The sequence below is a fragment of the Anoplophora glabripennis genome, unplaced genomic scaffold, assembly GCF_000390285.2.
Source record: "Anoplophora glabripennis isolate ALB-LARVAE unplaced genomic scaffold, Agla_2.0 scaffold47, whole genome shotgun sequence".
NCBI classification, from domain to species: Eukaryota; Metazoa; Arthropoda; class Insecta; order Coleoptera; family Cerambycidae; genus Anoplophora; species Anoplophora glabripennis.
In genome coordinates this window covers 1,755,621-1,780,213 of record NW_019416342.1, presented here as the reverse complement: position 1 = coordinate 1,780,213, position 24,593 = coordinate 1,755,621, and the positions used below count along the sequence as shown (strand labels likewise).

At 34.8% G+C, this 24,593-nt stretch overlaps 1 protein-coding gene across 1 annotated transcript in view; it reads right to left on the bottom strand.

Annotated features, from left to right (window-relative positions):
• Positions 1 to 8,179: 8,179 nt before the first annotated feature.
• LOC108915831 (serine-rich adhesin for platelets-like) overlaps positions 8,180 to 24,593 on the bottom strand; it is a 32,475-nt gene continuing 16,061 nt past the window's right edge. The window contains exons 5-8 of the mRNA XM_023454167.1: positions 21,813 to 24,551; positions 19,208 to 21,769; positions 17,245 to 18,036; positions 8,180 to 12,187 (exon numbers count right to left, since the gene is read on the bottom strand). Coding sequence (XP_023309935.1) covers positions 8,699 to 12,187; positions 17,245 to 18,036; positions 19,208 to 21,769; positions 21,813 to 24,551 — 9,582 coding nt within the window. The 3' untranslated portion in view covers positions 8,180 to 8,698. The remainder of the gene's footprint in view (positions 12,188 to 17,244; positions 18,037 to 19,207; positions 21,770 to 21,812; positions 24,552 to 24,593) is intronic.

The following is a 24,593-nucleotide window of genomic DNA, read 5'->3' as shown; positions in this document are numbered from 1 at the left end:
TATACAAGTTATTGACCACCAAACGACGCTCTTTGTTTATTCTAAACCACTTCAAGCAATGTCGAATCCATTAACATGAAGCCTTTGAAGGCTACTTAACTTAAAACTATTGTAAATTGGTTTCGATAAAAGTTTGTTCACTCCGTTATAAACACGATTATTAAAATTTTGCAGTTATATACGTTGTTTTGATCTGGATGACTCGGACATCTGCTTAATTACCTACCTTTTCGAATTGTTAAAGAATTAGATGAAATTGGTCTCCAACAATGGTTTAACGAGATCCTGCTATTTTTTTCCAGTTTTATTTTTATGGACTGAATTCTAGGAAAAGAGCTCCAAATTTTTTTATTGATTCTTGCATGACTAAATTTGTAAGAAACTTTCTTCGAGACACTTTTTTCCAGTTCAAAAATAACAAATCAAAAACTGTTTGTTCACATCTTTGAAAACTCATAAGAATTTTTAGGAATTTTTATACTTACTTTTAGCTATTACGCCTTGTATACATATTTTATGCATACTGTATTTATTCCTCTAAATATTTTCAACAAAATATCTTTAAATATTTGCTTTTGCCATTAACTTATATATATAAATTGAAGTAATTTTTTGATAATGATGTTTTGTACTAACCTCTAGTTCTTTTTCTTTTCTGCATAACCAATGTTTCAGAAGTTTATTGTCACAGAAATGTCAATTAAAAACTGCATCTGCTAATGAAAGTTTTCTAGGTATTGTAAAGGTGTTTATGTATTTAGATTTAATTTTTTTTCTCATAATTTATCTTAACATATGGCATATTTAAAACAAATTTCGTATACAGGGTGATCCATTAATGGTACAGAGCTGCTATACAGGGTGATTCACAACTTATCCAAAAAATGTGGGAATAGATGCAGCATGAGAAATGGAATCAATATTGTAAAAAAAAATTTTGTAAAATCCTTATAGTTTCCGAGAAAAAAAAATATTGAAGTTATGGTGCATTCAACCACTGCATAGCTGGACAACTGTAGTCTCTAGCGTCATTGGCCACGTGGCCTCAGCGACTCCGAATACTGAATTCGGATTTTGCAATCGTCGTTGCGATATTTACCTGTTATCTGTGGTGTTTTAGTAGTTAGTGTCAAAAATGGGTAGTTAGTGTCAAAAATGGTTTGCGTGTACTCGGAGTTGATGGATAATTTATGTTGAAGCATTTGTGTTATGGTGAAACAAGACAGCATTTGTATTAGTTCGTAGAAACTGTGTACAACGGACACAAATGCGTTTACACATTGGTGGATAAAATATTGAACAGTTGTTGTAACATCGGTTATGTCAAATGATTTTATTATTTAAAAACACAAATTAATTTTATTAATTAATAAAGGCAAAAGCAGTTGAATTTGCCGATATAAAATAGGTGCAATAAAATTCTATTTACATATTTCTTTCCTTGCGAAAGTTTTTGTCCGTTTTTAACACACAGTCATGCCGGTCGCATTGTGCCTAGGTCAGGTTTTACAGTGGACCAGTTTCCAGTGCCGTGCAGAAGTGTATTTTTAATACATTTTCGAACTGCCCTTTTTGATTTTTTCTTTACAAAATTGTATTTGTAAGGGTCCCCTGTACATCCAGATTTTTTTTTGGATAAGTTCTGAATCACCCTGTATATACAGGGTCGGAAAGTCCCAATGGTGCGATAGAGAAAGATGGCTATAATGAAGACGTCTAATAGTCACCGCCCATTTCGCCCTTCCACAAATAAGAAGTGGATCTCATTTGTGGAAGGGCGAAATGGGCGGTGACTATTAGACGCCTTCATTATAGCCATCTTTCTCTATCGCACGGATTTCTATGACTTTCTTTATCGCTCTCACGTAACGGCCGATGAACCATGGGAACTTTCCGACCCTGTATAGTATAAAGTTCAAAACCTGCCTTCCTTTTAGCTTTCCTGTTTTATATTTTCTAATAAGATTATGTTTCTTATGGGAATAATTTACATTTGCGTCGACTATCCCAGCGATTTTAACAGCTTTCATCAATATGTATATCTGACGTCACTGTCGATTCAAAGAAAAACTGTATGTGCTTCGCGGATGACAGAAATAAATATATTTTATATTATAAGAGATAATTATAGTTAATAGTTCTGTTAGTCATGACTTACCAGAAAGGACAAGGTTATGTTATATGTGTAGGTACACTTCACCTTACCCTGAACATCTTTTTGTTTTCTAGTTTCAATGATTAATGAATGTGAAATGAGGTTTGAAAAGTGCAGTAGCTATTCAATTTAACCTTTTGCCATTATGTGTAACCACATTTTTATTTTGCGTAAAGTTGCAATACTAGAACATACCTGTTAAATGTACAGGGTGTATCTAAATAACACCGAAAAAATGTAAGGGGTAATTCTCTGATGAAAATTAATAGGAGTCTTTGGTATAAATTTTTTTGAAAAAACTCTCCCCTGAAAGGTTACGTTAGCGATATGTGCTGTTCTTTTAAAATTCTAAAAACTACCGGATGGCTTACATTTAGGACGCGAGCTATTTTCCTGATACTAGTTTCAGAGGAATCTTCAATTAAATTAAGTACGGCTTCATCGACAGCTTCAGTTCTCACTTCTTAGTTTCTCTTTTCAAATTTTCCAAGTTCCTGCTAACGTTGATGAATATTCGTGATCGTAGCATGATGAGGTAATCTACGTTCTGGATACTGTTCAGCATAAATGATCTTTGTGCTTCCAATGGATCACCATATTAGCATACCCATATGTAAAACGCATATCTGCCATTTCTAAATTCGAATAGTTAACGATTTATCATCTAATATTTTCTACACCACAAAATCATAAAATTTGTGAAAGAATAAGAAACAGTAACAATAAATGACACTGACATTTGTTTATTTCACATTTTGCGATTCCATCGCAAAGAACAGGCTACTAGATCTTTCAGCAAAATACACTCTCTTCAAACAGCTCATCTTTTTAAAAATGTATTGCAATACATTCATTTTTTTTCTCATAAATCCTTAACTTTTCGAAAAACTTGAAGAGATCAAAAAGTTAGTAAATGAATGGGGCTTTTTAGACATATTTTGAAAAAGTAAAAAAAAAATTATCGAAAAAAATTATATGAAAAAATGTTATAGGGGTTGATCATTTCAACCCCTTACAAAAATATTTCAGGGTTGAAAAAATTTCTAAATACGTAGTTTTTTTGACAGATAATGTTCGCCAAGTTTGGTTTCTTTAGCTTGACATACATAGAAGATAAAAAAATATATTTTTTTTAAACTTTTGAAGGACGTAACTTTTCAGGGGAGATTTTTTCAAAAGCCTGTAAAAAACGTTTTGAATTATAAATTTTAAATTTTTATGAAGAACTTATATTTTGTACTCGATTTTTTTGTATTAAGTATCGGGACACCCTGTATATAAAGTGACGGCGGATGTGAATCATCGTAAGTGGTTTAACAAGTACATCTAACTCTGTTTAGGATGATTCAGAGCTTATAAAAAAATAGTGGTTAATGATTTTGTTTTATAATCATTCATTTACAGAGAACGAGAAAAAAAAGGTAAATTTAAATAATTATTACTTAACTGAGCGATTGCACCTCAGGCTGACTCACAAAAAAACTGAGTATTGTATTTATCATATTTATTCAAAAATTTGGTAGGAATCACGAATTATTAACATTTTTAAAGATATGCAACACACAATACCGATTTATTACAACTTCATTAAGTTAATTAAAATTATTGTATGTACTGTAATACAATTTTTTCTTGAGTGAGAATAAGGATCTTAAATATAACGTCATTGAACCAGTCGTTAACATATCAGGTGACTAATATTTCTTATAGAAATTAATTACTTCCTCAATTTAATGAATACGAGTACCTACATTTAAGGTTGTATAATAAAATAAATAATGAACAGCGTAAATTACGTTATTTTTGGGATGATGAAATAGTCTTCTCTCTTCCTTTGCTCCTTTTTGAGATATTTTCACATATACGATTTTAAAAAACTTATCGAAATAAAGTATGCAAATTATAAACAAATTAAATTTTATTTGTGAACATTTTTTAAAACATAGACGACTAATAATTTTTCATAGTACATAAATAAATACTATCGACTTGTTTAGACTGTTTGGTGGCACAAACATAAGATTCGTCTTAAGTAATATTTACCGAAGTATTTTTTATTAAAATAATATGAAATTCACTATTCACTTAACAAATAAATTATTACTTAATTTTCTAAGTTTAAGGAGACTGCTGGTAAAAATTGTACTAATAATAATGAAGATCCTGACCTCGACTTAACAAAAGAATTTAAAAAAATGTGAATTACTAACAAATTATATCAATCCTAATCAAATTAGGGTTAAATTAGCCCCTTAACACTACAAATAACACTGCCAAATTACAACAGAAAAACAGCAATTTTTTTACAAAAGTTTAACACCCTGTATCTTGAAAACAAAGCATCTGCGAACCAATGTATATATGAACTTTTTGTCTTAAAATCACTAAAATAATCGTCTGTTGAATTTATTGTACATACTTAATTAACACCCTGTATATTTATTGACAAAACAAAGTTTTATTAAGTGTTACAATAGATGTTCAAAAATAATTCCTCTTTCTTGAATACACAAGTTAATTCGGCGAACGATATCAATGTGAACATCATGTACAATTTCTGGTATAATATCAAGACAAGCTTGTCATATTCTATTTTACATATCGTTACGAGTAGTTAGTGGCTCTCTATATACCTTGTCCTTTACAAACCCCCACAAAAAAGTCAAGTGGTGTAAGGTCATATGATCTAGAAGGCCATGACTGTGGCCCACCTCGACCAATCCATCTATTAGGATAAATTTCATCAAGATATGCTTGGCTTCTTCTCTTGAGAAATTCCTTACGAACAGGTAAGAACAAAACCATACAAGCAATAAAGAATAACTATTTGAATCACAGAAAAACGCTACTTCAACAGTCAAAACTAATGACAGCATTTCTTTTGTTTCACTCCCATATCAATGCCTCCCTAGGATATTTTCATAAAAAATAAAGAAATTGCTAAAAATATCGTAAAATATGAAGAACTAATATATAACACCTATTATGAAAGTTGTAGATTTTTTCACATCCAGTTAAAAAATTCAGGGTGTTTGTTCCATTTTAAAAAAACAAATTTTTTGCCTTTGGTACAATTTTGTGAACATTGTGTATGCCATTGATAAACAGTGAACACTTCAGAGTTTACGGTGAACCTAGTACAAATATGTATGACGATTGCTTAGATTGTTTATCAAAAAACGAGTATAGCAGCAACGATCAAGTATAACGCCGAAAATGTCATTTTTTATATTAAAATATGAATACCTAGGAAACGGCTAATTTTTGACACATAGTACCTATTACGAAAAAGTTGCACAATTCCATGTAAAATGTAAATATGCACTTAAATGCAGGGTGTTCATTTTAAAAAAATACAACTTTGGTCAGTCCTCCGAAAACGAATCACCCTATATAATTCAAATAAATTATTTTTAAAATGTGCATTTCTTGCCTCCCCACACGAACCTACTTTGAAATATTTTGCCTCAATTATATTCTAGCGATAAATCAACTTTGCCACAGCATTGACTCACCCTGTACAAACTTTTATTCAACGTGCGGAAAATCATTTAGTTTATTTTAAAACTACATAGATAAGTCCGCGATTTCTTTTTCTTTTTTTAAAACAATAAACAAGTCGTTTTGACGGATATCATTTATTTATTTATAAATCAAAACAGATCTTCTCTTTTGGACAGACACAACATTCTGGCTCTTTTTGTACATTTATTTACATCCTTGTCGAATGCTGTTCCCTTCGGACAAGTAAGTTTAATTCTCTCTAGGGTTGAATCACTTCTACTCTTTCTATGACAGATAAAAAACTCATCGCATTTACTTGGATCCCCAAAGGTCCCCTCTTTGATGCAAGTGAAAGCTTCTGTTGTTTGATCGCAATTAGTAGTGGAAGGAATTGTTGTAGTCTCCTCGCAAGCTATAGGAGTCGTAGTCTCTTCACAACCGTTTTGAGGAAGAAGATTGTTCAATGAATTAGGATCTATTCCATTGTTTGATACTGAACATTCACTATCTTTATTGTTGTTTAGTTTTAAGACAATATCAATTTTATTGGCGTCGATTCCTTTAAAATCACTTCTTTTTACACTGTAGGATCCTTTTGGGATATGTGAGTCTGTAACTACGACTTTTGTTTCGGATGTGCAACCTTGGATGTGCAAAATAAATGTTACCTTAAAATAAAGTGCAGGGTTAATTAGAGGGACTAATTCTTACATGTATTTTACCTTCAAACATAAGATTAAAAAATACATTTCAAAAATACACTGACATTGTCAGATTAAGTAACTATAGATTAAAATTTTAACGTTGACATATAACGTAATTTGGTGACACAGATCGTGGCGCCATATATGAATTTAGAAATAGACATATTGGCTTCATAAATGCTTTATTTTGAAACACAAAGATATTGCATGTTTACATAGGCTGGAATTGTTACATTTTATAAACATATCTAATCATGTGTCATTAACATAAACGAATTATTAAATGAAATCTGACATGTCGTGTATCTATAAATATTACAACATACTATAATTTATTTCTTCTTTTTCTTCTTTTTGTATATTAATTAGAATTTATATAGTCGCAAATTGGGAAATATTACACCACCTGACTTAATAGACGTTGGAAAAAAGTTGATTTTCTGGAATTTTCAAAGAAAAATCTATACAAGATATAAAGTATCAGTAACAAAAAGGCTTTTCTATCATGCGCGCTCGCTATGGGACCTATAGTGTAGGGGGTTGGGTGCACGGAAAATGCTAGATAGTACAACAGCGTGATGTTATTTTCATAGCGCAACGCTCCAGCGTTGTACTATCTAAAATAACATCACGCTGTTGTACTATCTAGCACTTTCCGTGTACCTAACCCCCTATACTATAGGTCCCATAACGACTCGCACTTGTGATAGAAAATAGTATGTGCAACTCATTCGGAAAAGTTGCCATAGCGCCACTTGGGCGCTTTCCGCACTCGCTTCGCTTGTGCGTCAACTGCGTCCGCGTGGCGCTATTGGCAACTTTTCCCCACTCGTTACACAATGTACTATATTGCACGTTTTCAGGCAGTACCTATGTGAATTTTTTCAAAAAACTCGTGTTCTTGATTTTCCCCCCATGTAAAACTGTTTTCTTATATTCTTCACATAACAGTGTGTTTAAACCATTTATCCAAAAATCGATTTTTTCAAAATTCATAGTGCTAATTCTTCATTTTGTAACATTCAGTAAGAAGAATAATATCGCCATTCGTAATTATAAATAACAGATCTTCCAGTATTTTGTACAACAGTAGTAGGTATTTCAATATCAAATAAGCATAAGCTTTAATGGTAATATAACCCTCAAATATTTATTTACGGTTATAATATGTTTATTCATAGGATAAATTGTGCCTGTTCCTATATAAAAAAAACGTATATCTGAATAAAATATGTGTCAATTCTGGGGAGAAATAAGTTGAAATTTGTAATACTTTATTCACAGAATAAAAACCTTACTGTTATATTGTATATACATATATTAATTACTATTTAATACAATCCCAGATCCCTGATATAGAATAACAAATCTACTCGCACTATCCAGTCTATTCTAAACGGTATTTTCGTCTCTCTTAATACATTAAAAATAAAAATAATTTTCTTTTGACTCGAACAAAAATGTATTATTTTGGCTGAAGTTTATTAAGTAAATCTGAATGGAATGACTACTAAATAATTCAATATTAGATCTCATTCCATGTTAATTAAGTATGTACAATAAATTCAACAGACGATTATTTGAGTGATTTTAACACAAAAAATTCATATAAATATTGGTCCGTAGATGGTTCTTTTTGAAGATACGAGGAGTAAAACTTCTGTAAAAAAATTGCTACTTCCTAAATATCTTAAATACCCTTAAATACTGCCAAATTACAACAAAATTATTGTACATACTTAATTAACACCCTGTATATAATCTTTTTATTTCATCTCGTAATTTAAAAAAGACAATTGTTGATTATACATATTATTTGAAGATTATAACCCAATAAATATAAAACAAAATGATTTAACTAAATTACTAACATAAAAATATCAATAAGTAGGTATAGTATACTCTAAGTAGAAGCTTCACTTTACCATTTTTAGTACTAATAAACTACATACAGAAATTTTTTTAAATTTGTTCATAGATATACAATCAACATAGATATACAATCAGCATTTTAAAAATAATTCGGAGAGAAGAATAAAACCATTGATTCCAGACATTCCTTAGATCTATTTAACGATGCAGCAGCTACAGTTTACTTACTGCCACTATCAAGACAATATATTTCGTTTCAAGTGAGAATTGCTTATTTTTTAATGTATAAGATGAGAAATGATCAGAACTATGTTATAACGCCAGAGATCGTTTGTCTTGGTCGCAAAATTATCACCAGGGGTTATTTCAACACTTTTATATTTATAGATTTGTCTAACAATCTTGGAAAAAACGGTAAATTTTAGAAATGAATATTATGTTGGAAGGACTCGTTCACTCACAGTTAGGTACAAGGACAAGCGTAGCTTATATCGCAGACTTGAAGTGTAGGATTGAAATATGAAGATTCTGGGCAGTTGTAGCTCGTCTGTAAATAGGACCCATTTCTAAGTTGGTTGCATAGGAAGTAAGTCTGGCATGTAGAATCATTTAAATTTGGAAACCTGCCTTTTGTGCTGCAAGTAAAATAATTTGGATCATCATTTAAAACACAAGGCTCGATGGTACTTTCTGTGGTGGTTGGTGTCGTAACAACTGTTGGTGAAGTTGTGGACGAGAAATCAGATAAATCGGTTGTAGTTTCTATAGAGTTACTTGCGGAAGAGTCATCTATGGTCTCAGTTGTAGATTCTGTTGTCGTTGTAGTAACTGCTCCTTGACAAGGGCACGTATAGCTAACGTCACATACTTGAAGCTGAGGGTTAAAATAGGATGATTCTGGACAACTGTAACTTGTTTGTAAATAAGACCCATTTCTAAGCAAGTTGCAGAGGAAGTAAGTTTGACAAGTAGGATCATTTAAGTTTGAATACCTTCCTTTCGCACTGCAAACAAAATAATTTGGATCGTAATTGATAATACACGGCTCGGTGGTGTCTTCTGTGGTAGATGTTGTAGTATCTGTTGGTAATGTACTTGAGTGAGTTGAACTTGTGATATCAGCAGAAGTTGTAGATTCAGTTATAGTTTCTGTAGAACCACTTGTGTCGTCAGATGGAGTTGTAGGTCCAATGGAGGATGTTATAGTTATTCCTTGACAAGGACACTTATAACTAACGTCACATACTTGAAGCTGAGGGTTAAAATAGGATGATTCTGGACAACTGTAACTTGTTTGTAAATAAGACCCATTTCTAAGCAGGTTGCAGAGGAAGTAAGTTTGACAAGTGGGATCATTTAAGTTTGAATACCTTCCTTTCGCACTGCAAACAAAATAATTTGGATCGTAATTGATAATACACGGCTCGGTGGTGTCTTCTGTGGTAGATGTTGTAGTATCTGTTGGTAATGTACTTGAGTGAGTTGGACTTGTGATATCAGCAGAAGTTGTAGATTCAGTTATAGTTTCTGTAGAACCACTTGTGTCGTCAGATGGACTTGTAGTTCCAATGGAGGATGTTATAGTTATTCCTTGACAAGGACACTTATAACTAACGTCACATACTTGAAGCTGAGGGTTAAAATAGGATGATTCTGGACAACTGTAACTTGTTTGTAAATAAGACCCATTTCTAAGCAGGTTGCAGAGGAAGTAAGTTTGACAAGTGGGATCATTTAAGTTTGAATACCTTCCTTTCGCACTGCAAACAAAATAATTTGGATCGTAATTGATAATACACGGCTCGGTGGTGTCTTCTGTGGTAGATGTTGTAGTATCTGTTGGTAATGTACTTGAGTGAGTTGGACTTGTGATATCAGCAGAAGTTGTAGATTCAGTTATAGTTTCTGTAGAACCACTTGTGTCGTCAGATGGACTTGTAGTTCCAATGGAGGATGTTATAGTTATTCCTTGACAAGGACACTTATAACTAACGTCACATACTTGAAGCTGAGGGTTAAAATAGGATGATTCTGGACAACTGTAACTTGTTTGTAAATAAGACCCATTTCTAAGCAGGTTGCAGAGGAAGTAAGTTTGACAAGTGGGATCATTTAAGTTTGAATACCTTCCTTTCGCACTGCAAACAAAATAATTTGGATCGTAATTGATAATACACGGCTCGGTGGTGTCTTCTGTGGTAGATGTTGTAGTATCTGTTGGTAATGTACTTGAGTGAGTTGGACTTGTGATATCAGCAGAAGTTGTAGATTCAGTTATAGTTTCTGTAGAACCACTTGTGTCGTCAGATGGACTTGTAGTTCCAATGGAGGATGTTATAGTTATTCCTTGACAAGGACACTTATAACTAACGTCACATACTTGAAGCTGAGGGTTAAAATAGGATGATTCTGGACAACTGTAACTTGTTTGTAAATAAGACCCATTTCTAAGCAGGTTGCAGAGGAAGTAAGTTTGACAAGTGGGATCATTTAAGTTTGAATACCTTCCTTTCGCACTGCAAACAAAATAATTTGGATCGTAATTGATAATACACGGCTCGGTGGTGTCTTCTGTGGTAGATGTTGTAGTATCTGTTGGTAATGTACTTGAGTGAGTTGGACTTGTGATATCAGCAGAAGTTGTAGATTCAGTTATAGTTTCTGTAGAACCACTTGTGTCGTCAGATGGACTTGTAGTTCCAATGGAGGATGTTATAGTTATTCCTTGACAAGGACACTTATAACTAACGTCACATACTTGAAGCTGAGGGTTAAAATAGGATGATTCTGGACAACTGTAACTTGTTTGTAAATAAGACCCATTTCTAAGCAGGTTGCAGAGGAAGTAAGTTTGACAAGTGGGATCATTTAAGTTTGAATACCTTCCTTTCGCACTGCAAACAAAATAATTTGGATCGTAATTGATAATACACGGCTCGGTGGTGTCTTCTGTGGTAGATGTTGTAGTATCTGTTGGTAATGTACTTGAGTGAGTTGGACTTGTGATATCAGCAGAAGTTGTAGATTCAGTTGTAGTTTCTGTAGAACCATTTATGTCGTCAGATGGACTTGTAGTTCCAATGGAGGATGTTAAAGTTATTCCTTGACAAGGACACGTATAACTAACGTCACATACCTGAAGCTGAGGGTTAAAATAGGATAATTCTGGGCAGCCGTAGCTTGTTTGCAAATATGATCCGTTTCTAAGCAAATTGCAGAGGAAGTAAGTTTGACAAGTGGGATCATTTAAATTAGGGAATCTACCTTTTGTGCTGCAGATAAAATACTCTGGATCATAACTGATGATACATGCATCGGTATTGCCTTGTAAGGTAGTTGAAAGACTACTGGATGCAGTAGTGGCTTCATTTGATAGACCTGTTTCAGTAGAACTTGCAGCTTCAGCTGTAGTTGCAACCAATGAACTTGAGTCGCTAGATGGGCTTGTAATATTTGAGGTGGGAACGTCAGTAGCCGATGAAGTGCCTGTTGCTTGACAGGGACATGTATAATTCGTATCACATACATTATTTTGTCTGTCAAAGTACGATCCTTGTGAGCACGAAAGTTCGGTTTTTATATACGAATCACCATATCCCGTACACACATAATATTTGGAACAGGTGTTGTCATTCAGATCTGCGAACTGTCCCTCAGCTGTACATGAAACATTTTGGGCCGTTACTTCACACTCTGCAATAGGATAATCACTGGTACATTCCTGAATATTCGGATCGAAATAGGTTCCTTCGGAACAAGATAGACTTATGACTATATATGAAGAAGAATACTGAACACATGTATAATATTTGGTGGAAGTTGCGTCAAGTGGATCACTGAATTTTCCATTGGAAGTACAACTATACGTGTGGTTGCTAAAGTCGACTTCGCAGCTTTTGTACACTGTTGTTATTGTTGTAGTTGTTTTTACTGTAGCTGGCTGGTACCAAATCTGCAAATTATGGAAATATAAACACATACGTTAGTAACTGTACAAGTATCTCTTGAATGAAATTCAAATTTAAACTACTAAAAATTTATTAAAAATACACGTAAGTATTTAAAACTTTTTAATATATTATTATTGAAACATTCTAATTTTGAAATTTGATTTCTGTTGAATTTGTTTATAAATTTCATTAATCAGTTGTATGTATTTTCTTGGGAGCATACTAGCTAGAATAGAAGAATACAAATAATTGCTGTTCTGCAAGGTAATAATAATAAACTCTATTTTTAGATGCATGTATATTGACACAGAGATAGTGAAATTTTTCAATTATTAACTTTTTCCCCTCCATCATAAATAAGGTCATAAATTATTGTTTCACAATCAACTGCTTTTGTAGGACACATTTCTGTATTTCCTCCATTCGGTTTCGCTAAAAGTGGTAACAACCAAAACAAGTGATTTTTTAAATGAAATAAATATCACGATTTATTATAAATTTTGCAATGTTTATTTTATGTATTATATTTGTTTATTTTTTATATTTTATGACACAATGTTACATGTATACGTATTTGATAGATCTGGCACAAATTAAAAAAGATTTCTTTGCATCAATTTATCAGTTTTATTAGAAGTTTGCCCATATTTTGAAAAACATGGGCAAAGTAATTTATCAATTTCTGAAACAAATCAATTTTTATTTTTGAAAATGTTATAAAATTAAACCGAAAATTGCCAATACCTACAATGAAATTATTTTCGGCCTTCTATCATCTCTGTCTCATTATGTCTCCTCAATTCTCTTAGACTTTTTTTTTAAATTTATCATGTGGAGTTTATTAATTTATATCTTGTGTAAAAAGGCAAACTACAACTTAAAAAATATAAATTGAACTACGAATAGCTTTTATTTAACTTATTTTGTAAAATTTACTTAAATACTTAACGTTTTAAAATAAAATAGTTTAGCACAAATTTTACTAATAGTGTACATTTTACTCCTATTGACTTTCCTTAAGTTGTTCTTTAAAATAGAGTAAATATAATGCGAGAACTAATAGTAAAATGAATGATTTTTATAGGGAATTTAATAAAGAGCATTTTGTTTAAACAGAAAAACTTATAATCGATCTAATCATGTTCAAAGGTTTTGACACTGTCTGTTCAAAATGTCATTTTTAAGTTGAAAAGTTTAGTAAAATTACAATATTTTGGACACGCTTATATCCACCTGCTCTGTATGGGTTCCTATGCGAGATACCCTCTATATACAGCATGTGCACGGTTAGGGTGAATAAGACGGAAAACATTTTCATTTTACATTTTACGGAAAAAGGTACACTTGATAAAAAGTTTTGCTTGAACTTAAAATGAGGTTGCCATGGTGAAACCTAACATTTCATGTAAGGGGTGTCCAGAAAATAAAAAAATCTGAAAATGTCACGAGACTAAACAACCTTTATTTTTAATATTTCTGAAAAGTGATATTTTGCAAAAGTCGTGCAAAAAAGTTACTTGAGTTTTTAAATAAAACAATTCGCACACAAAATTGGTTTATTTTTTTATAGAACGTAATAAATTTGGAAAAAAAATTATGTATAATAAAATATTATTCGAACACTCCCCCGCCGACGTTCACACAAATTTGAAGGCGTGCAAGGAGTTCATTATAACTGCAACTAATCTCTTCCAAAAATATGGAGTGTACAGCATCTCTAATTCGTTGTTTTAGCTGCTCGATGTTATTGTCCAAAGGCCTGCTATACACAATCTATTTGAGTCGGCCCCACAAGTATAAGTCCATTATTGTTAAGTCTGGACATCGCGGGGGCCATTGATATGGAGCATGCCGGCCAATCCAGCGATTGGATAATGTGTTCTGTAACCAGGTCCTAACAGTTACAGCAGAATGCGCCAGACAACCGTCATGCTGAAAATAAAAACAATTTCCGTAGGCCAGTCCAATTCATTAGTAAAAAACGTTTGGAGCAGATTCAGGTAGCTGTTTCCATTGCGTTTATCTTCAAAGAAGTATGGTCTTATTATTTCATAAAAGGATACCACACACCAAACATTTACTTTTTTGAAATATTGTCGTCTAGATGGTATTCTAAAATGAACATTCTTGGTAATCCAATATCGCAAATGTTGAAAAGCGACAATACCATTTGTAGAAAAAAGTGGATTTTTCCGAAAACATACCGTTGATGGGATATTGGATTGGATATTCATTCACTGACTGTAGAACTAGCACAGTAGCGGCATCTTCATCATCATAGTTTTTCTTTTGCCTAGGTGTTTTCGCCAGTGGTTCCCAAAAATTTTTGAACTACTTTATGTAAAGATGACTGCTCCACATACACAACTGGGTATTTTTCATTGAAGTCTTGAATTACGCTTAAGCAAAACTTTTTATCAAGTGTGCCTTTTTCCGTAAAATGTAAAATAAGAGTTTTTCCTCTTATTCACCCTAACTGCGGACATACTGTATATAAAAAATTATTATATATTGAAATAAAAGAAAAATAATCTTATAGAGGGTATTTTAGTTTGGCTTAATCAAATTTTAACCACAGGTAATTTAAAAAATTGTTGAGATTTTTCTTATACTCGTAATATCTTTTGTGTCACCTACAAGTTACGCAATCTGACATTTTAAGTGTTATTTTCACCTAAACGGTATAATTTCAATATTCAAACTAATATACTTTTTAATAAAAATGTTCAGGGAAAGTATCACTCAGCCCTAAGTCAATCGCGTAAAAATGTTGTCAATTTTTTCCATATCTACGCCCTTGTATTACAAAATATCACTAAAGCAGTATTCAAAATTGTCTATGTAATGACGCCATACCATGTTTAATTAGAGCAAATATAACCATGATTCATTATGAAAAATGTCAGTATGTTTGAGCACTACCTGTGGTTAAAGTTTGATTCATCCAAATTGTAACGTCCTGTATAAGTAATATAAATATTTATACAGATTCTTTTACATACAATACTTCCTTATCAGGAAGAAAATAATTACTATTAACCGATTAACTAAAATATTTAACCAGTGGTCAGTAATATCTAAAATATTGATAGAATTAAAATGATAAATTACATACCGTCAGCAAAATAAGAATTTCCGAAATACGCATCGCACATTAGACTACTTATTTTGCCATTTCAGAGCTACAAAATTAGGAGACTGTTTAACTCGACTTGTTTTTATGATAATCTCGTAGCACTCTATTGAAGTTGCCGCTGTAAAAAGATTAGGATTTATTATTGTTCTTCGAATAATGTCAACGTAGTAAATTTTTATTTTAGGGGCGTCTATAAAAATGTTTATAGAACTAGGTGTCTATTGGTGCTATGATGACCCCAGAGATTGGATTTTTCCATTTTTTAGATTTCTCCAGGTAGATTAATGAGACGTCAATAAATACTTTCATGTTTTAAATGTAGAAAGTGTTGGTAGGAACAAATTTTCACGAAGAAATTTTCAGACCAAAGTGTATAACCTACCTCTAAACTTCAAGCTTTATCCGCTGCCTTTTTTTCTCTTTTGGATAGGAGGCTAAAGGTATGAAATTTATGTAAACTTTATTTATCTGCTCTATTAAAATTTATTGTTAATTTTGATGAAAGGAGTAAGTACAGTTATCTATCAAGACAGGACACTTAACTGATAATATGAGGAAAACAACTACTGTAGGATAGGCCAGGAAATATAGAGTTAGACGGACTTTTTGTTTCGGCAAGCTGAATTTATCACTATAGATGCTAAATATTATGTACAATAACATATTAGTTTCCACAGTCATAAAAATGGGGGGAAGATTGTTTACAGGCTGGTTAATTGTATAATTTTTTACGTAAATTCACGTTTTTCGCTTATAACTTTTTTCCGTTCATTTCCACGGGAAAACAGTAAAGTACTTTTTTTCGTCTTCAAAAGACCTACAAAACTAGCCCTCGAGCGTAAACAAATATTGATTAGATAAAAAATTATAAACAGAAGAAGTTTATTTAAGACTTTCGAATTAAACATTTATAACCTGCGTGATTATTACCAGAACGTTTTGGCATCGCATCCTATCATTCCTTATCACTGTCTAATAACTCACACGAAATCTGGAAATTTACATTAAATTTGCAATAAGATATTCCAAAAATTCTACAATATTCTAAATTCAAATATATTCCGGTCTGTGTATAAATGTATTAATATGTAAGACGTTTTGAGTTTATTAAACTGCAAAGTTTATATACCCACGTCATGTTATCATTATACACAATTTTTGCCTTTTACCAGTTAATATTGATGGATGACATACATCAAATCTTACATCGTTGTATCTCCTTGGTTCTTGCTCAATGAATCTAGTAGTTTCAACATTACCTTGAACCAGAAATAAAACTGAACAGTCTCATAACATTCCCGACATGCATCTATCTACACTATTGTCACAAGTTACCTTTATCTATATAACGTTTTAATTATTCTGTAATTTTTATTGTCATTTTTGCGTCATTAAGTAGAGATTAATTTTGCTTCCTAATTAAAAAAAAAATGTTAAATTAATTAATTTATACAAGTAATTCAATATATAATTTAATATGTATATCGCATATTTTTACAGGATTATATAAATCTTAGGTTCTTAGCTACATTAATTCTTATTTAAATGATAAATATTTTCTTCTTCCAACACCATTACTGACTGTGGCGTTTCCTTCTCTGTTCCATTGATATTTTCCATAGCAACGTGCTCAATACTGACTTGAATGTCGATTAAAAATTTATGATGCCCTTTCAATGCCCACAGGGATGTCGATTTATTGAGATACATTAAATCAAAGAAATATAAAGCAGAGTCGTATTCTAAATTATCAATGAAATTCGGGTCCGTTATGTTGAAGATTTTTTCAGAATCACTTAATTTTTTTAAGTACATATTGCGCATTAATAATTCCCGTTTCATTCCCAATTTTAAATCGTTTAGACGATCTTTATTTATACTATAGTTGATTGGAGATGGTTTCAGAACAAGTTCTTTACTTACTTTCTTCTTTCTAGTGCTTTCAAACGCCTCATCATCATCATCAATTTCGTGATATCTAGGTTTAGAGCCTACCTTTAAGTCGCCTAAATCTTTATTTTGTCCAATAGATTTTTTACTGACTTTTGCTGCAACTCCATCTGTTTCAAGTATACTTAGAGTTATATCTTCCAAATTTGTGTAAGCGTAACTTTCGGTGCTAGTGGTATCAAAAGTTTGGGAACTCGGGGATGGTGTAAATTTATTTACATCGTAATTTATCGAGGTATTATCCGAGGATATATGCCATTTTGAGGGAGTCGTAGGTGTTAATCTTATTTCAATTTTTTGTTTATTTCTTTTCGGCCACTCGATGTAAGTCTTGATTAAAATAGGTCCCGCTCCACAGTGCAACGTTTTATGTTGTTTGATAGTAAACGCTTCTGTCTTGTTTACAAGAGTAAAATTTAAAGTCCTGCTCTTGTTTGTTTCACTGTCAAATAAAGTAAAAGCTTCCGCTTCTTCTGAAAAGGTTTCCTCAGCTATATCTCCAGGAGATTCAAGGATTATTGCAAATTCGTTTGACAAGTTTCTTTTTTTGTTTTTATTATTTTCTGTTATAATGAAAAGTTCGGCCCAACATAAACACTTTAAAATACCGTCGTCACGGTTTTCATGGTACACGATTACATCTTCGGACTTATCAAATTGTCTTCTGGTCATCTTGTCGGGCATAATTTCAGGTGAACTTGGAGCTACTCTGATTATATTAGTAGTGATTTTATTTTTGGGAAAACCATAAATGAATGTTACTCCCTATAAAAGAAAAATATACTTAATTCATTTTAAGTAAAAAAAAAAGATGATTAAGAACTCACTAGCTGCTATTTATTTTCTATTAAACATGACGTTATTTTTCTTAATATTCATATGAAAATCTAACTTTCAAAAATGTAAAAAATTGATTTGTTTACTTGCTTCAGATCCTAATTTGTAAAAAGTATTCAAATGAGTGCAAAACAGCCCAAACATTTACACAAAAGGTTAGATAAATAGATACTTTTTTTAACCGAAATATAAACAAATGATACTTACCAAAAGCAAGAGCATTAAATGTATCTTGAGAGATTGAAGTTCAAATTTCATTTTGAAATTTAATCTTGCTTGGAAACCAATATCTCTTAAGTTCTCGCAGTAAGGATAGAAAATGAAGAAAGTGAATTGATTTTAAGTGATTATAAATTAAGATCACGTTCATTTGTTAAACACTGATATTTATAAAACATATAAAACAAGAGTAAATTAATATTTTTAAATGTGACATCAATGTATTGAGGATAAGGAAAATATTGAATTTCTAATAAAGAAACTAAAACTTCAATTTTGTAGAAACATCGCAATACACAAATAAAATTTTGATTTCTAAATTGACTAAAACCACTTCAGAATTTACGGTGAACCTAGTACAATATGTGTGACGATTGCTTAAAATGTATCTCAAAAAACGAGTATATCAGCTACGAACAAGTGTAACGCCGAAAATGTCATTTTTTATATTAAAATATTAATATTTCGGAAACGGCTGATTTTTGACACACATAATACTTATTACGAAAAACTTCCATAATTCCATGTAAAATATAAATATCCACTCAAATACAGGGTGTTCCATTAAAAAAAATACAACTTTGGTCAGCCCTCCGAAAACGAATCACTCTGTATAAGGCAAATTATCTTTAAAATGTGCATTTCTCCCCACAATTATATTCTAGTGATAAATCAACTTTGCCACAGCGTTGACTCACCCTGTACAGACCAGAATCGAAATACAATCGAATAATTTGTAAATCTTTCATTTATTCTCACTGTTACATAAATAAATACAATAAACATCTTAACTTAGCTTTATGGTAGTAAACTACATCCATGTTGTAGGGACAATTTTATTAGTTCCTCTATCTCACTATTATATAAATAAATACATTTAAGTTGGCTTTATAGTAGTAACATCCTCACCGCTGTAAGGACAGTTGTCGACAAAACAACGCGGACGACATTTTCTTAATTCTCTATCAAATAATTTAAACGATCCACATATTTTTGTTCTTTTAACTAGATCGCCATCCACGTTGTACTTGCATTCGTAATAGTCTTTGCAGTTATATTCTGTCGGGAAGTGACCCTCCTTCGTGCACTCGTGCGCGGGGGCAGTCGAATTACATGATGCAGATTCGACGCATTGTTCTGCGCTTACATCATAAGCACTGTTTATGGGACATCTGTACTGTCGCAATTGATATTTATTATAAACATAGTTCCAGTTACAGGTGAAATATCTGTTACAATCTTCAGGGTGAGCAAATTTCCCTTCACTTGCACAAGACAACTGAGCGTCTCCGGGGCATTGCACAGGATAAGTGGTACATATTTCATTGTAAGAATCATACAAAGTTCCTATTGGACATTCCATCTGAACATCGATTACTTCAAATACAGCATTTATACACAAATGAAATCTACTACAGTTTTCTGCATCAGGGTACTTTCCTGGAGAATTACAGACAAAGTTAGGGGTACCAGTCATAAATGTAGATGTTTCAGTGACGGTTGGAGTAACTTCTTTGGTTGCAGTAGTAGTAGACTCCTCAGCAGTTAGCGTGGAGGAAACAGTAGCAGTTGTCGACCATTCTGTTGTAGTCGTACGTTCATCAGATGTAGTCGAAGGTGAAGCAGTAGTTGTTGTCGACCCTTCTGTTGTAGTAGTGGGCTCCTCAGGCGTTAGCGTGGAAGAAACACTGGTGGTTGTCAACTCTTCTGTTGTAGTGGTAGATTCCTCGGGAGTTGTCGAAGGTGAAACATTAGTTGTTGTCGACCCTTCTGTTGTAGTAGTAGATTCTTCAGGTGTTGTGGAAGATGAAACAGTAGTTGTTGTCGACCCTTCTGTTGTAGTAGTAGATTCCTCAGGTGTTGTCGAAGGTGAAACAGTAGTTGTTGTAGACGCTTCTGTTGTAGTAGTGGTCTCTTCAGACGTTAACGTGGAGGAAACAGTAGTTGTTGTCGTCACTTCTGTTGTAGTAGTAGATTCCTCAGGTGTTGTAGAAGGTGAAACAGTAGTTGTTGTCGACCCTTCTGTTGTAGTGGGTTCTTCAGGCGTTAGCGTGGAAGAAACAGTGGTAGTTGTCGACCCGTCTATTGTAGTAGTAGATTCCTCAGGTGTTGTTGAAGGTGAAACAGTAGTTGTTGTCGACCCCTCTGTTGTGGTAGTAGTCGCCTCAGGTGTAGTCGAAGGTGAAACTGTAGTTGTTGTCGACCCTTCTGTTGTAGTGGTCGGTTCTTCAGGTGTTGTCGAAGGTGAAACAGTAGTTGTCGTCGACCCTTCTGTTGTAGCAGTGGACTCCTCAGGCGTTAGCGTGGAAGAAACAGTGGTGGTTGTCAACCTTTCTGTTGTAGTGATAGATTCCTCAGGAATTGTCGAAGGTGAAACAGTAGTTGTTGTCGACCCTTCTGTTGTAGTAGTAGATTCCTCAGGTGTTGTGGAAGGTGAAACAGTAGTTGTTGTAGACGCTTCTGTCGTAGTAGTGGGCTCTTCAGGCGTTAACGTGGAGGAAACAGCAGTTGTTGTCGACCTTTCTGTTGTAGTGGTAGATACCTCAGGAGTTGTCGAAGGTGAAGCAGTAGTTGTTGTCGACGCTTCTGTTGTAGTAGTAGATTCCTCAGTTGTTGTAGAAGTTGAAACAGTAGTTGTCGTCGACCCTTCTGTTATAGTGGGTTCTTCAGGCGTTAGCGTGGAAGAAACAGTAGTTGTTGTCGACCCTTCTGTTGTAGTAGTAGATTCCTCAGGTGCTGTCGAAGGCGAAACAGTAGTTGTCGTCGACCCTTCTGTTGTAGTAGTGGACGCCTCAGGCGTTAGCGTGGAAGAAACAGAGGTGGTTGTCGACCCTTCTGTTGTAGTGGTAGATTCCTCAGGAATTGTCGAAGGTGAAACAGTAGTTGTTGTCGACCCTTCTGTTGTAGTAGTAGATGCCTCAGGAGTTGTCGAAGGTGAAGCAGTAGTTGTTGTCGACCCTTCTGTTGTAGTGGTAGATTCCTCAGGAATTGTCGAAGGTGAAACAGTAGTTGTTCTCGACCCTTCTGTTGTAGTAGTAGATGCCTCAGGTGTTGTCGAAGGTGAATCAGTAGTTATTGTAGACGCTCCTGTTGTAGTAGTGGGCTCTTCAGGCGTTAACGTGGAGGAAACAGTAGCTGTTGTCGACACTTCTGTTGTAGTACTAGATTCCCCAGGTGTTGTTGAAGGTGAAACAGTGGTTGTTGTGGTAGTAATGTCCTCAGGTGTAGTCGAAGGTGAAACTGTAGTTGTTGTCGACCCTTCTGTTGTAGTGGTCGGTGCCTGAGGTGTTGTCGAAGGTAAAACGGTAGTTGTCGTCGACCCTTCTGTTGTAGTAGTGTACCCCTCAGGCGTTAGCAAGGAAGAAACAGTGGTTGTTATCGACCCTGCTGTTGTAGTGGTAGATTCCTCTGGAATTGTCGAAGGTGAAACATGTCGATCCTTCTGTTGTAGTAGTAGATTCCTCAGGTGTTGTCGAAGGCGAAACAGTAGTTGTTGTCGTCCCTTCTGCTGTAGTAGTAGATTCCTCAGGTGTTGTGGAAGGTGAAACAGTAGTTATTGTCGACCCTTCTGCTGTAATAGTAGATTCCTCAGGTGTTGTGGAAGGTGTAACAGCAGTTGTTGTCGACCCTTCTGTTGTAGGTGTAGATTCCTCAGGTGTTGTAGAAGGTGAGAAGGTAGTTGTCGTCGACCCTTCTGATGTAGTAGTTGACGCCTCAGGCGTTAGCGTGGAAGAAACAGTGGTAGTTGTCGACCCTTCTGTTGTAGTAGTAGATTCCTCAGTTGTTGTCGAAGGGGAATCAGTAGTTGTTGTAGACGCTCCTGTTGTAGTACTGGGCTCTTCAGGCGTTAACGTGGAGGAAACAGTAGTTGTTATCGACCCTTCTGTTGTAGTGGGTTCTTCAGGCGTCAGCGTGGAAGAAACAGTGGTAGTTGTCGACCCTTCTGTTGTAGTGGTAGATGCCTCAGGAGTTGTCGAAGGTGAAGCAGTAGTTGTTGTCGACCCTTCTGTTGTAGTAGTAGATTCCTCAGGTGTTGTAGAAGGTGAAAGAGTAGTTGTTGTCGACCCTTCTGTTGTAGTAGTAGATTCCTCAGGTGTTGTAGAAGGTGAAAGAGTAGTTGTTGTCGACCCTTCTGTTGTAGTAGTAGATTCCTCAGGTGTTGTAGAAGGTGAAAGAGTAGTTGTTGTCGACCCTTCTGTTGTAGTAGTAGATTCCTCAGGTGTTGTAGAAGGTGAAAGAGTAGTTGTTGTCGACCCTTCTGTTGTAGTGGTAGATTCCTCAGGTGTTGTAGAAGGTGAAAGAGTAGTTGTTGTCGACCCTTCTGTTGTAGTGGTAGATTCCTCAGGTGTTGTAGAAGGTGAAAGAGTAGTTGTTGTCGACCCTTCTGTTGTAGTGGTAGATTCCTCAGGTGTTGTAGAAGGTGAAAGAGTAGTTGTTGTCGACCCTTCTGTTGTAGTGGTAGATTCCTCAGGTGTTGTAGAAGGTGGAAGAGTAGTTGTTGTAGACGCTTCTCTGGTAGTAGTGGTTTCTTCAGGCGTTAGCGTGGAAGAAACAGTGGTTGTTGTCGACCCTTCTGTTGTAGTGGGTTGTTCAGGCGATAACGTTGAAGAAACAGTGGTAGTTGATGGCCCTTCTGTTGTAGTGGTAGATACTTCAGGAGTTGTCGAAGGTGCAACAGTAGTTGTTGTAGACGCTTCTGTTGTAGCAGTGGGCTCTTCAGGCGTTAACGTGGAGGAAACAGTAGTTGTTGTCGACCTTTCTGTTGTAGTGGTAGATACCTCAGGAGTTGTCGAAGGTGAAGCAGTAGTTGTTGTCGACCCTTCTGTTGTAGTAGTTGATTCCTCAGATGTTGTAGAAGTTGAAACAGTAGTTGTCGTCGACCCTTCTGTTGTAGTGGGTTCTTCAGGCGTTAGCGTGGAAGAAACAGTGGTAGTTGTCGACCCTTCTGTTGTAGTGGTAGATCCCTCAGGAGCTGTCGAAGGTGAAACAGTAGTTGTTGTCGACCCTTCTGTAGTAGTGGGCTCTTCAGGCGTTAACGTGGAGGAAACAGTAGTTGTTGTCGACATTTCTGTTGTAGTGGTAGATACCTCAGGAGTTGTCGAAGGTGAAGCAGTAGTTGTTGTCGACCCTTCTGTTGTAGTAGTAGATTCCTCAGGTGTTGTAGAAGGTGAAAGAGTAGTTGTCGTCGACCCTTCTGTTGTAGTAGTGGACTCCACAGGCGTTAGCGTGGAAGAATCAATGGTAGTTGTCGACCCTTCTGTTGTAGTGGTAGATGACTCAGAAGTTGTCGAAGGTGAAACAGTAGTTGTTGTCGACCCTTCTGCTGTAGTAGTAGATGCCTCAGGTGTTGTCGAAGGTGATACAGTAATAGTTGTCGACCCTTCTGTTGTAGTAGTAGTTTCCTCAGGTGTTGTAGAAGGTAAAACAGTAGTTGTTGTCGACGCTTCTGTTGTAGTAGTGGGCTCTTCAGGTGCTAACGTGGAGGAAACAGTAGTTGTTGTCGACACTTCTGATGTAGTAGTAGATTCCTCAGGTGTTGTTGAAGGTGAAACAGTAGTTGTTGTCGACCCCTCTGTTGTGGTAGTAGATGCCTCAGGTGTTGTGGAAGGTGTAACAGTAGTTGTTGTCGACTCCTCTGTTGAGGTAGTATTCGCCTCAGGTGTAGTCGAAGGTGAAACTGTAGTTGTTGTCAACCCTTCTGTTGTAGAGGTCGGTTCCTCAGGTGTTGTCGAAGGTGAAATAGTAGTTGTCGTCGACCTTTCTGTTGTAGTGGAAGATGCCTCAGGAATTGTCGAAGGTGAAACAGTAGTTGTTGTCGACCCTTCTGTTGTAGTAGTAGTAGATTCCTCAGGTGTTGTAGAAGGTAAAAGAGTTGTTGTTGTCGACCCTTCTGATGTAGTAGTGGCCGCCTCAGACGTTAGCGTGGAAGAAACAGTGGTAGTTGTTGACCCTTCTGTTGTAGTGGTAGAAGCCTCAGGAGTTGTTGAAGGTGAAACAATAGTTGTTGTCGACCCCTCTGCTGTGGTAGTAGCCTCCTCAGGTGTAGTAGAAGGTGATACTGTAGTTGTTGTCGACCCTTCTGTTGTAGTGGTCGGTGCCTCAGGTGTTGTCGAAGGTGAAACAGTAGTTGTCGTCGACCCCTCTGTTGTAGTAGTAGATTCCTCAGGTGTTGTGGAAGGTGAAACAGTAGTTGTTGTCGACCCTTCTGTTGTAGTAGTAGATTCCTCAGGTGTTGTAGAAGGTGAAAGAGTAGTTGTCGTCGACCC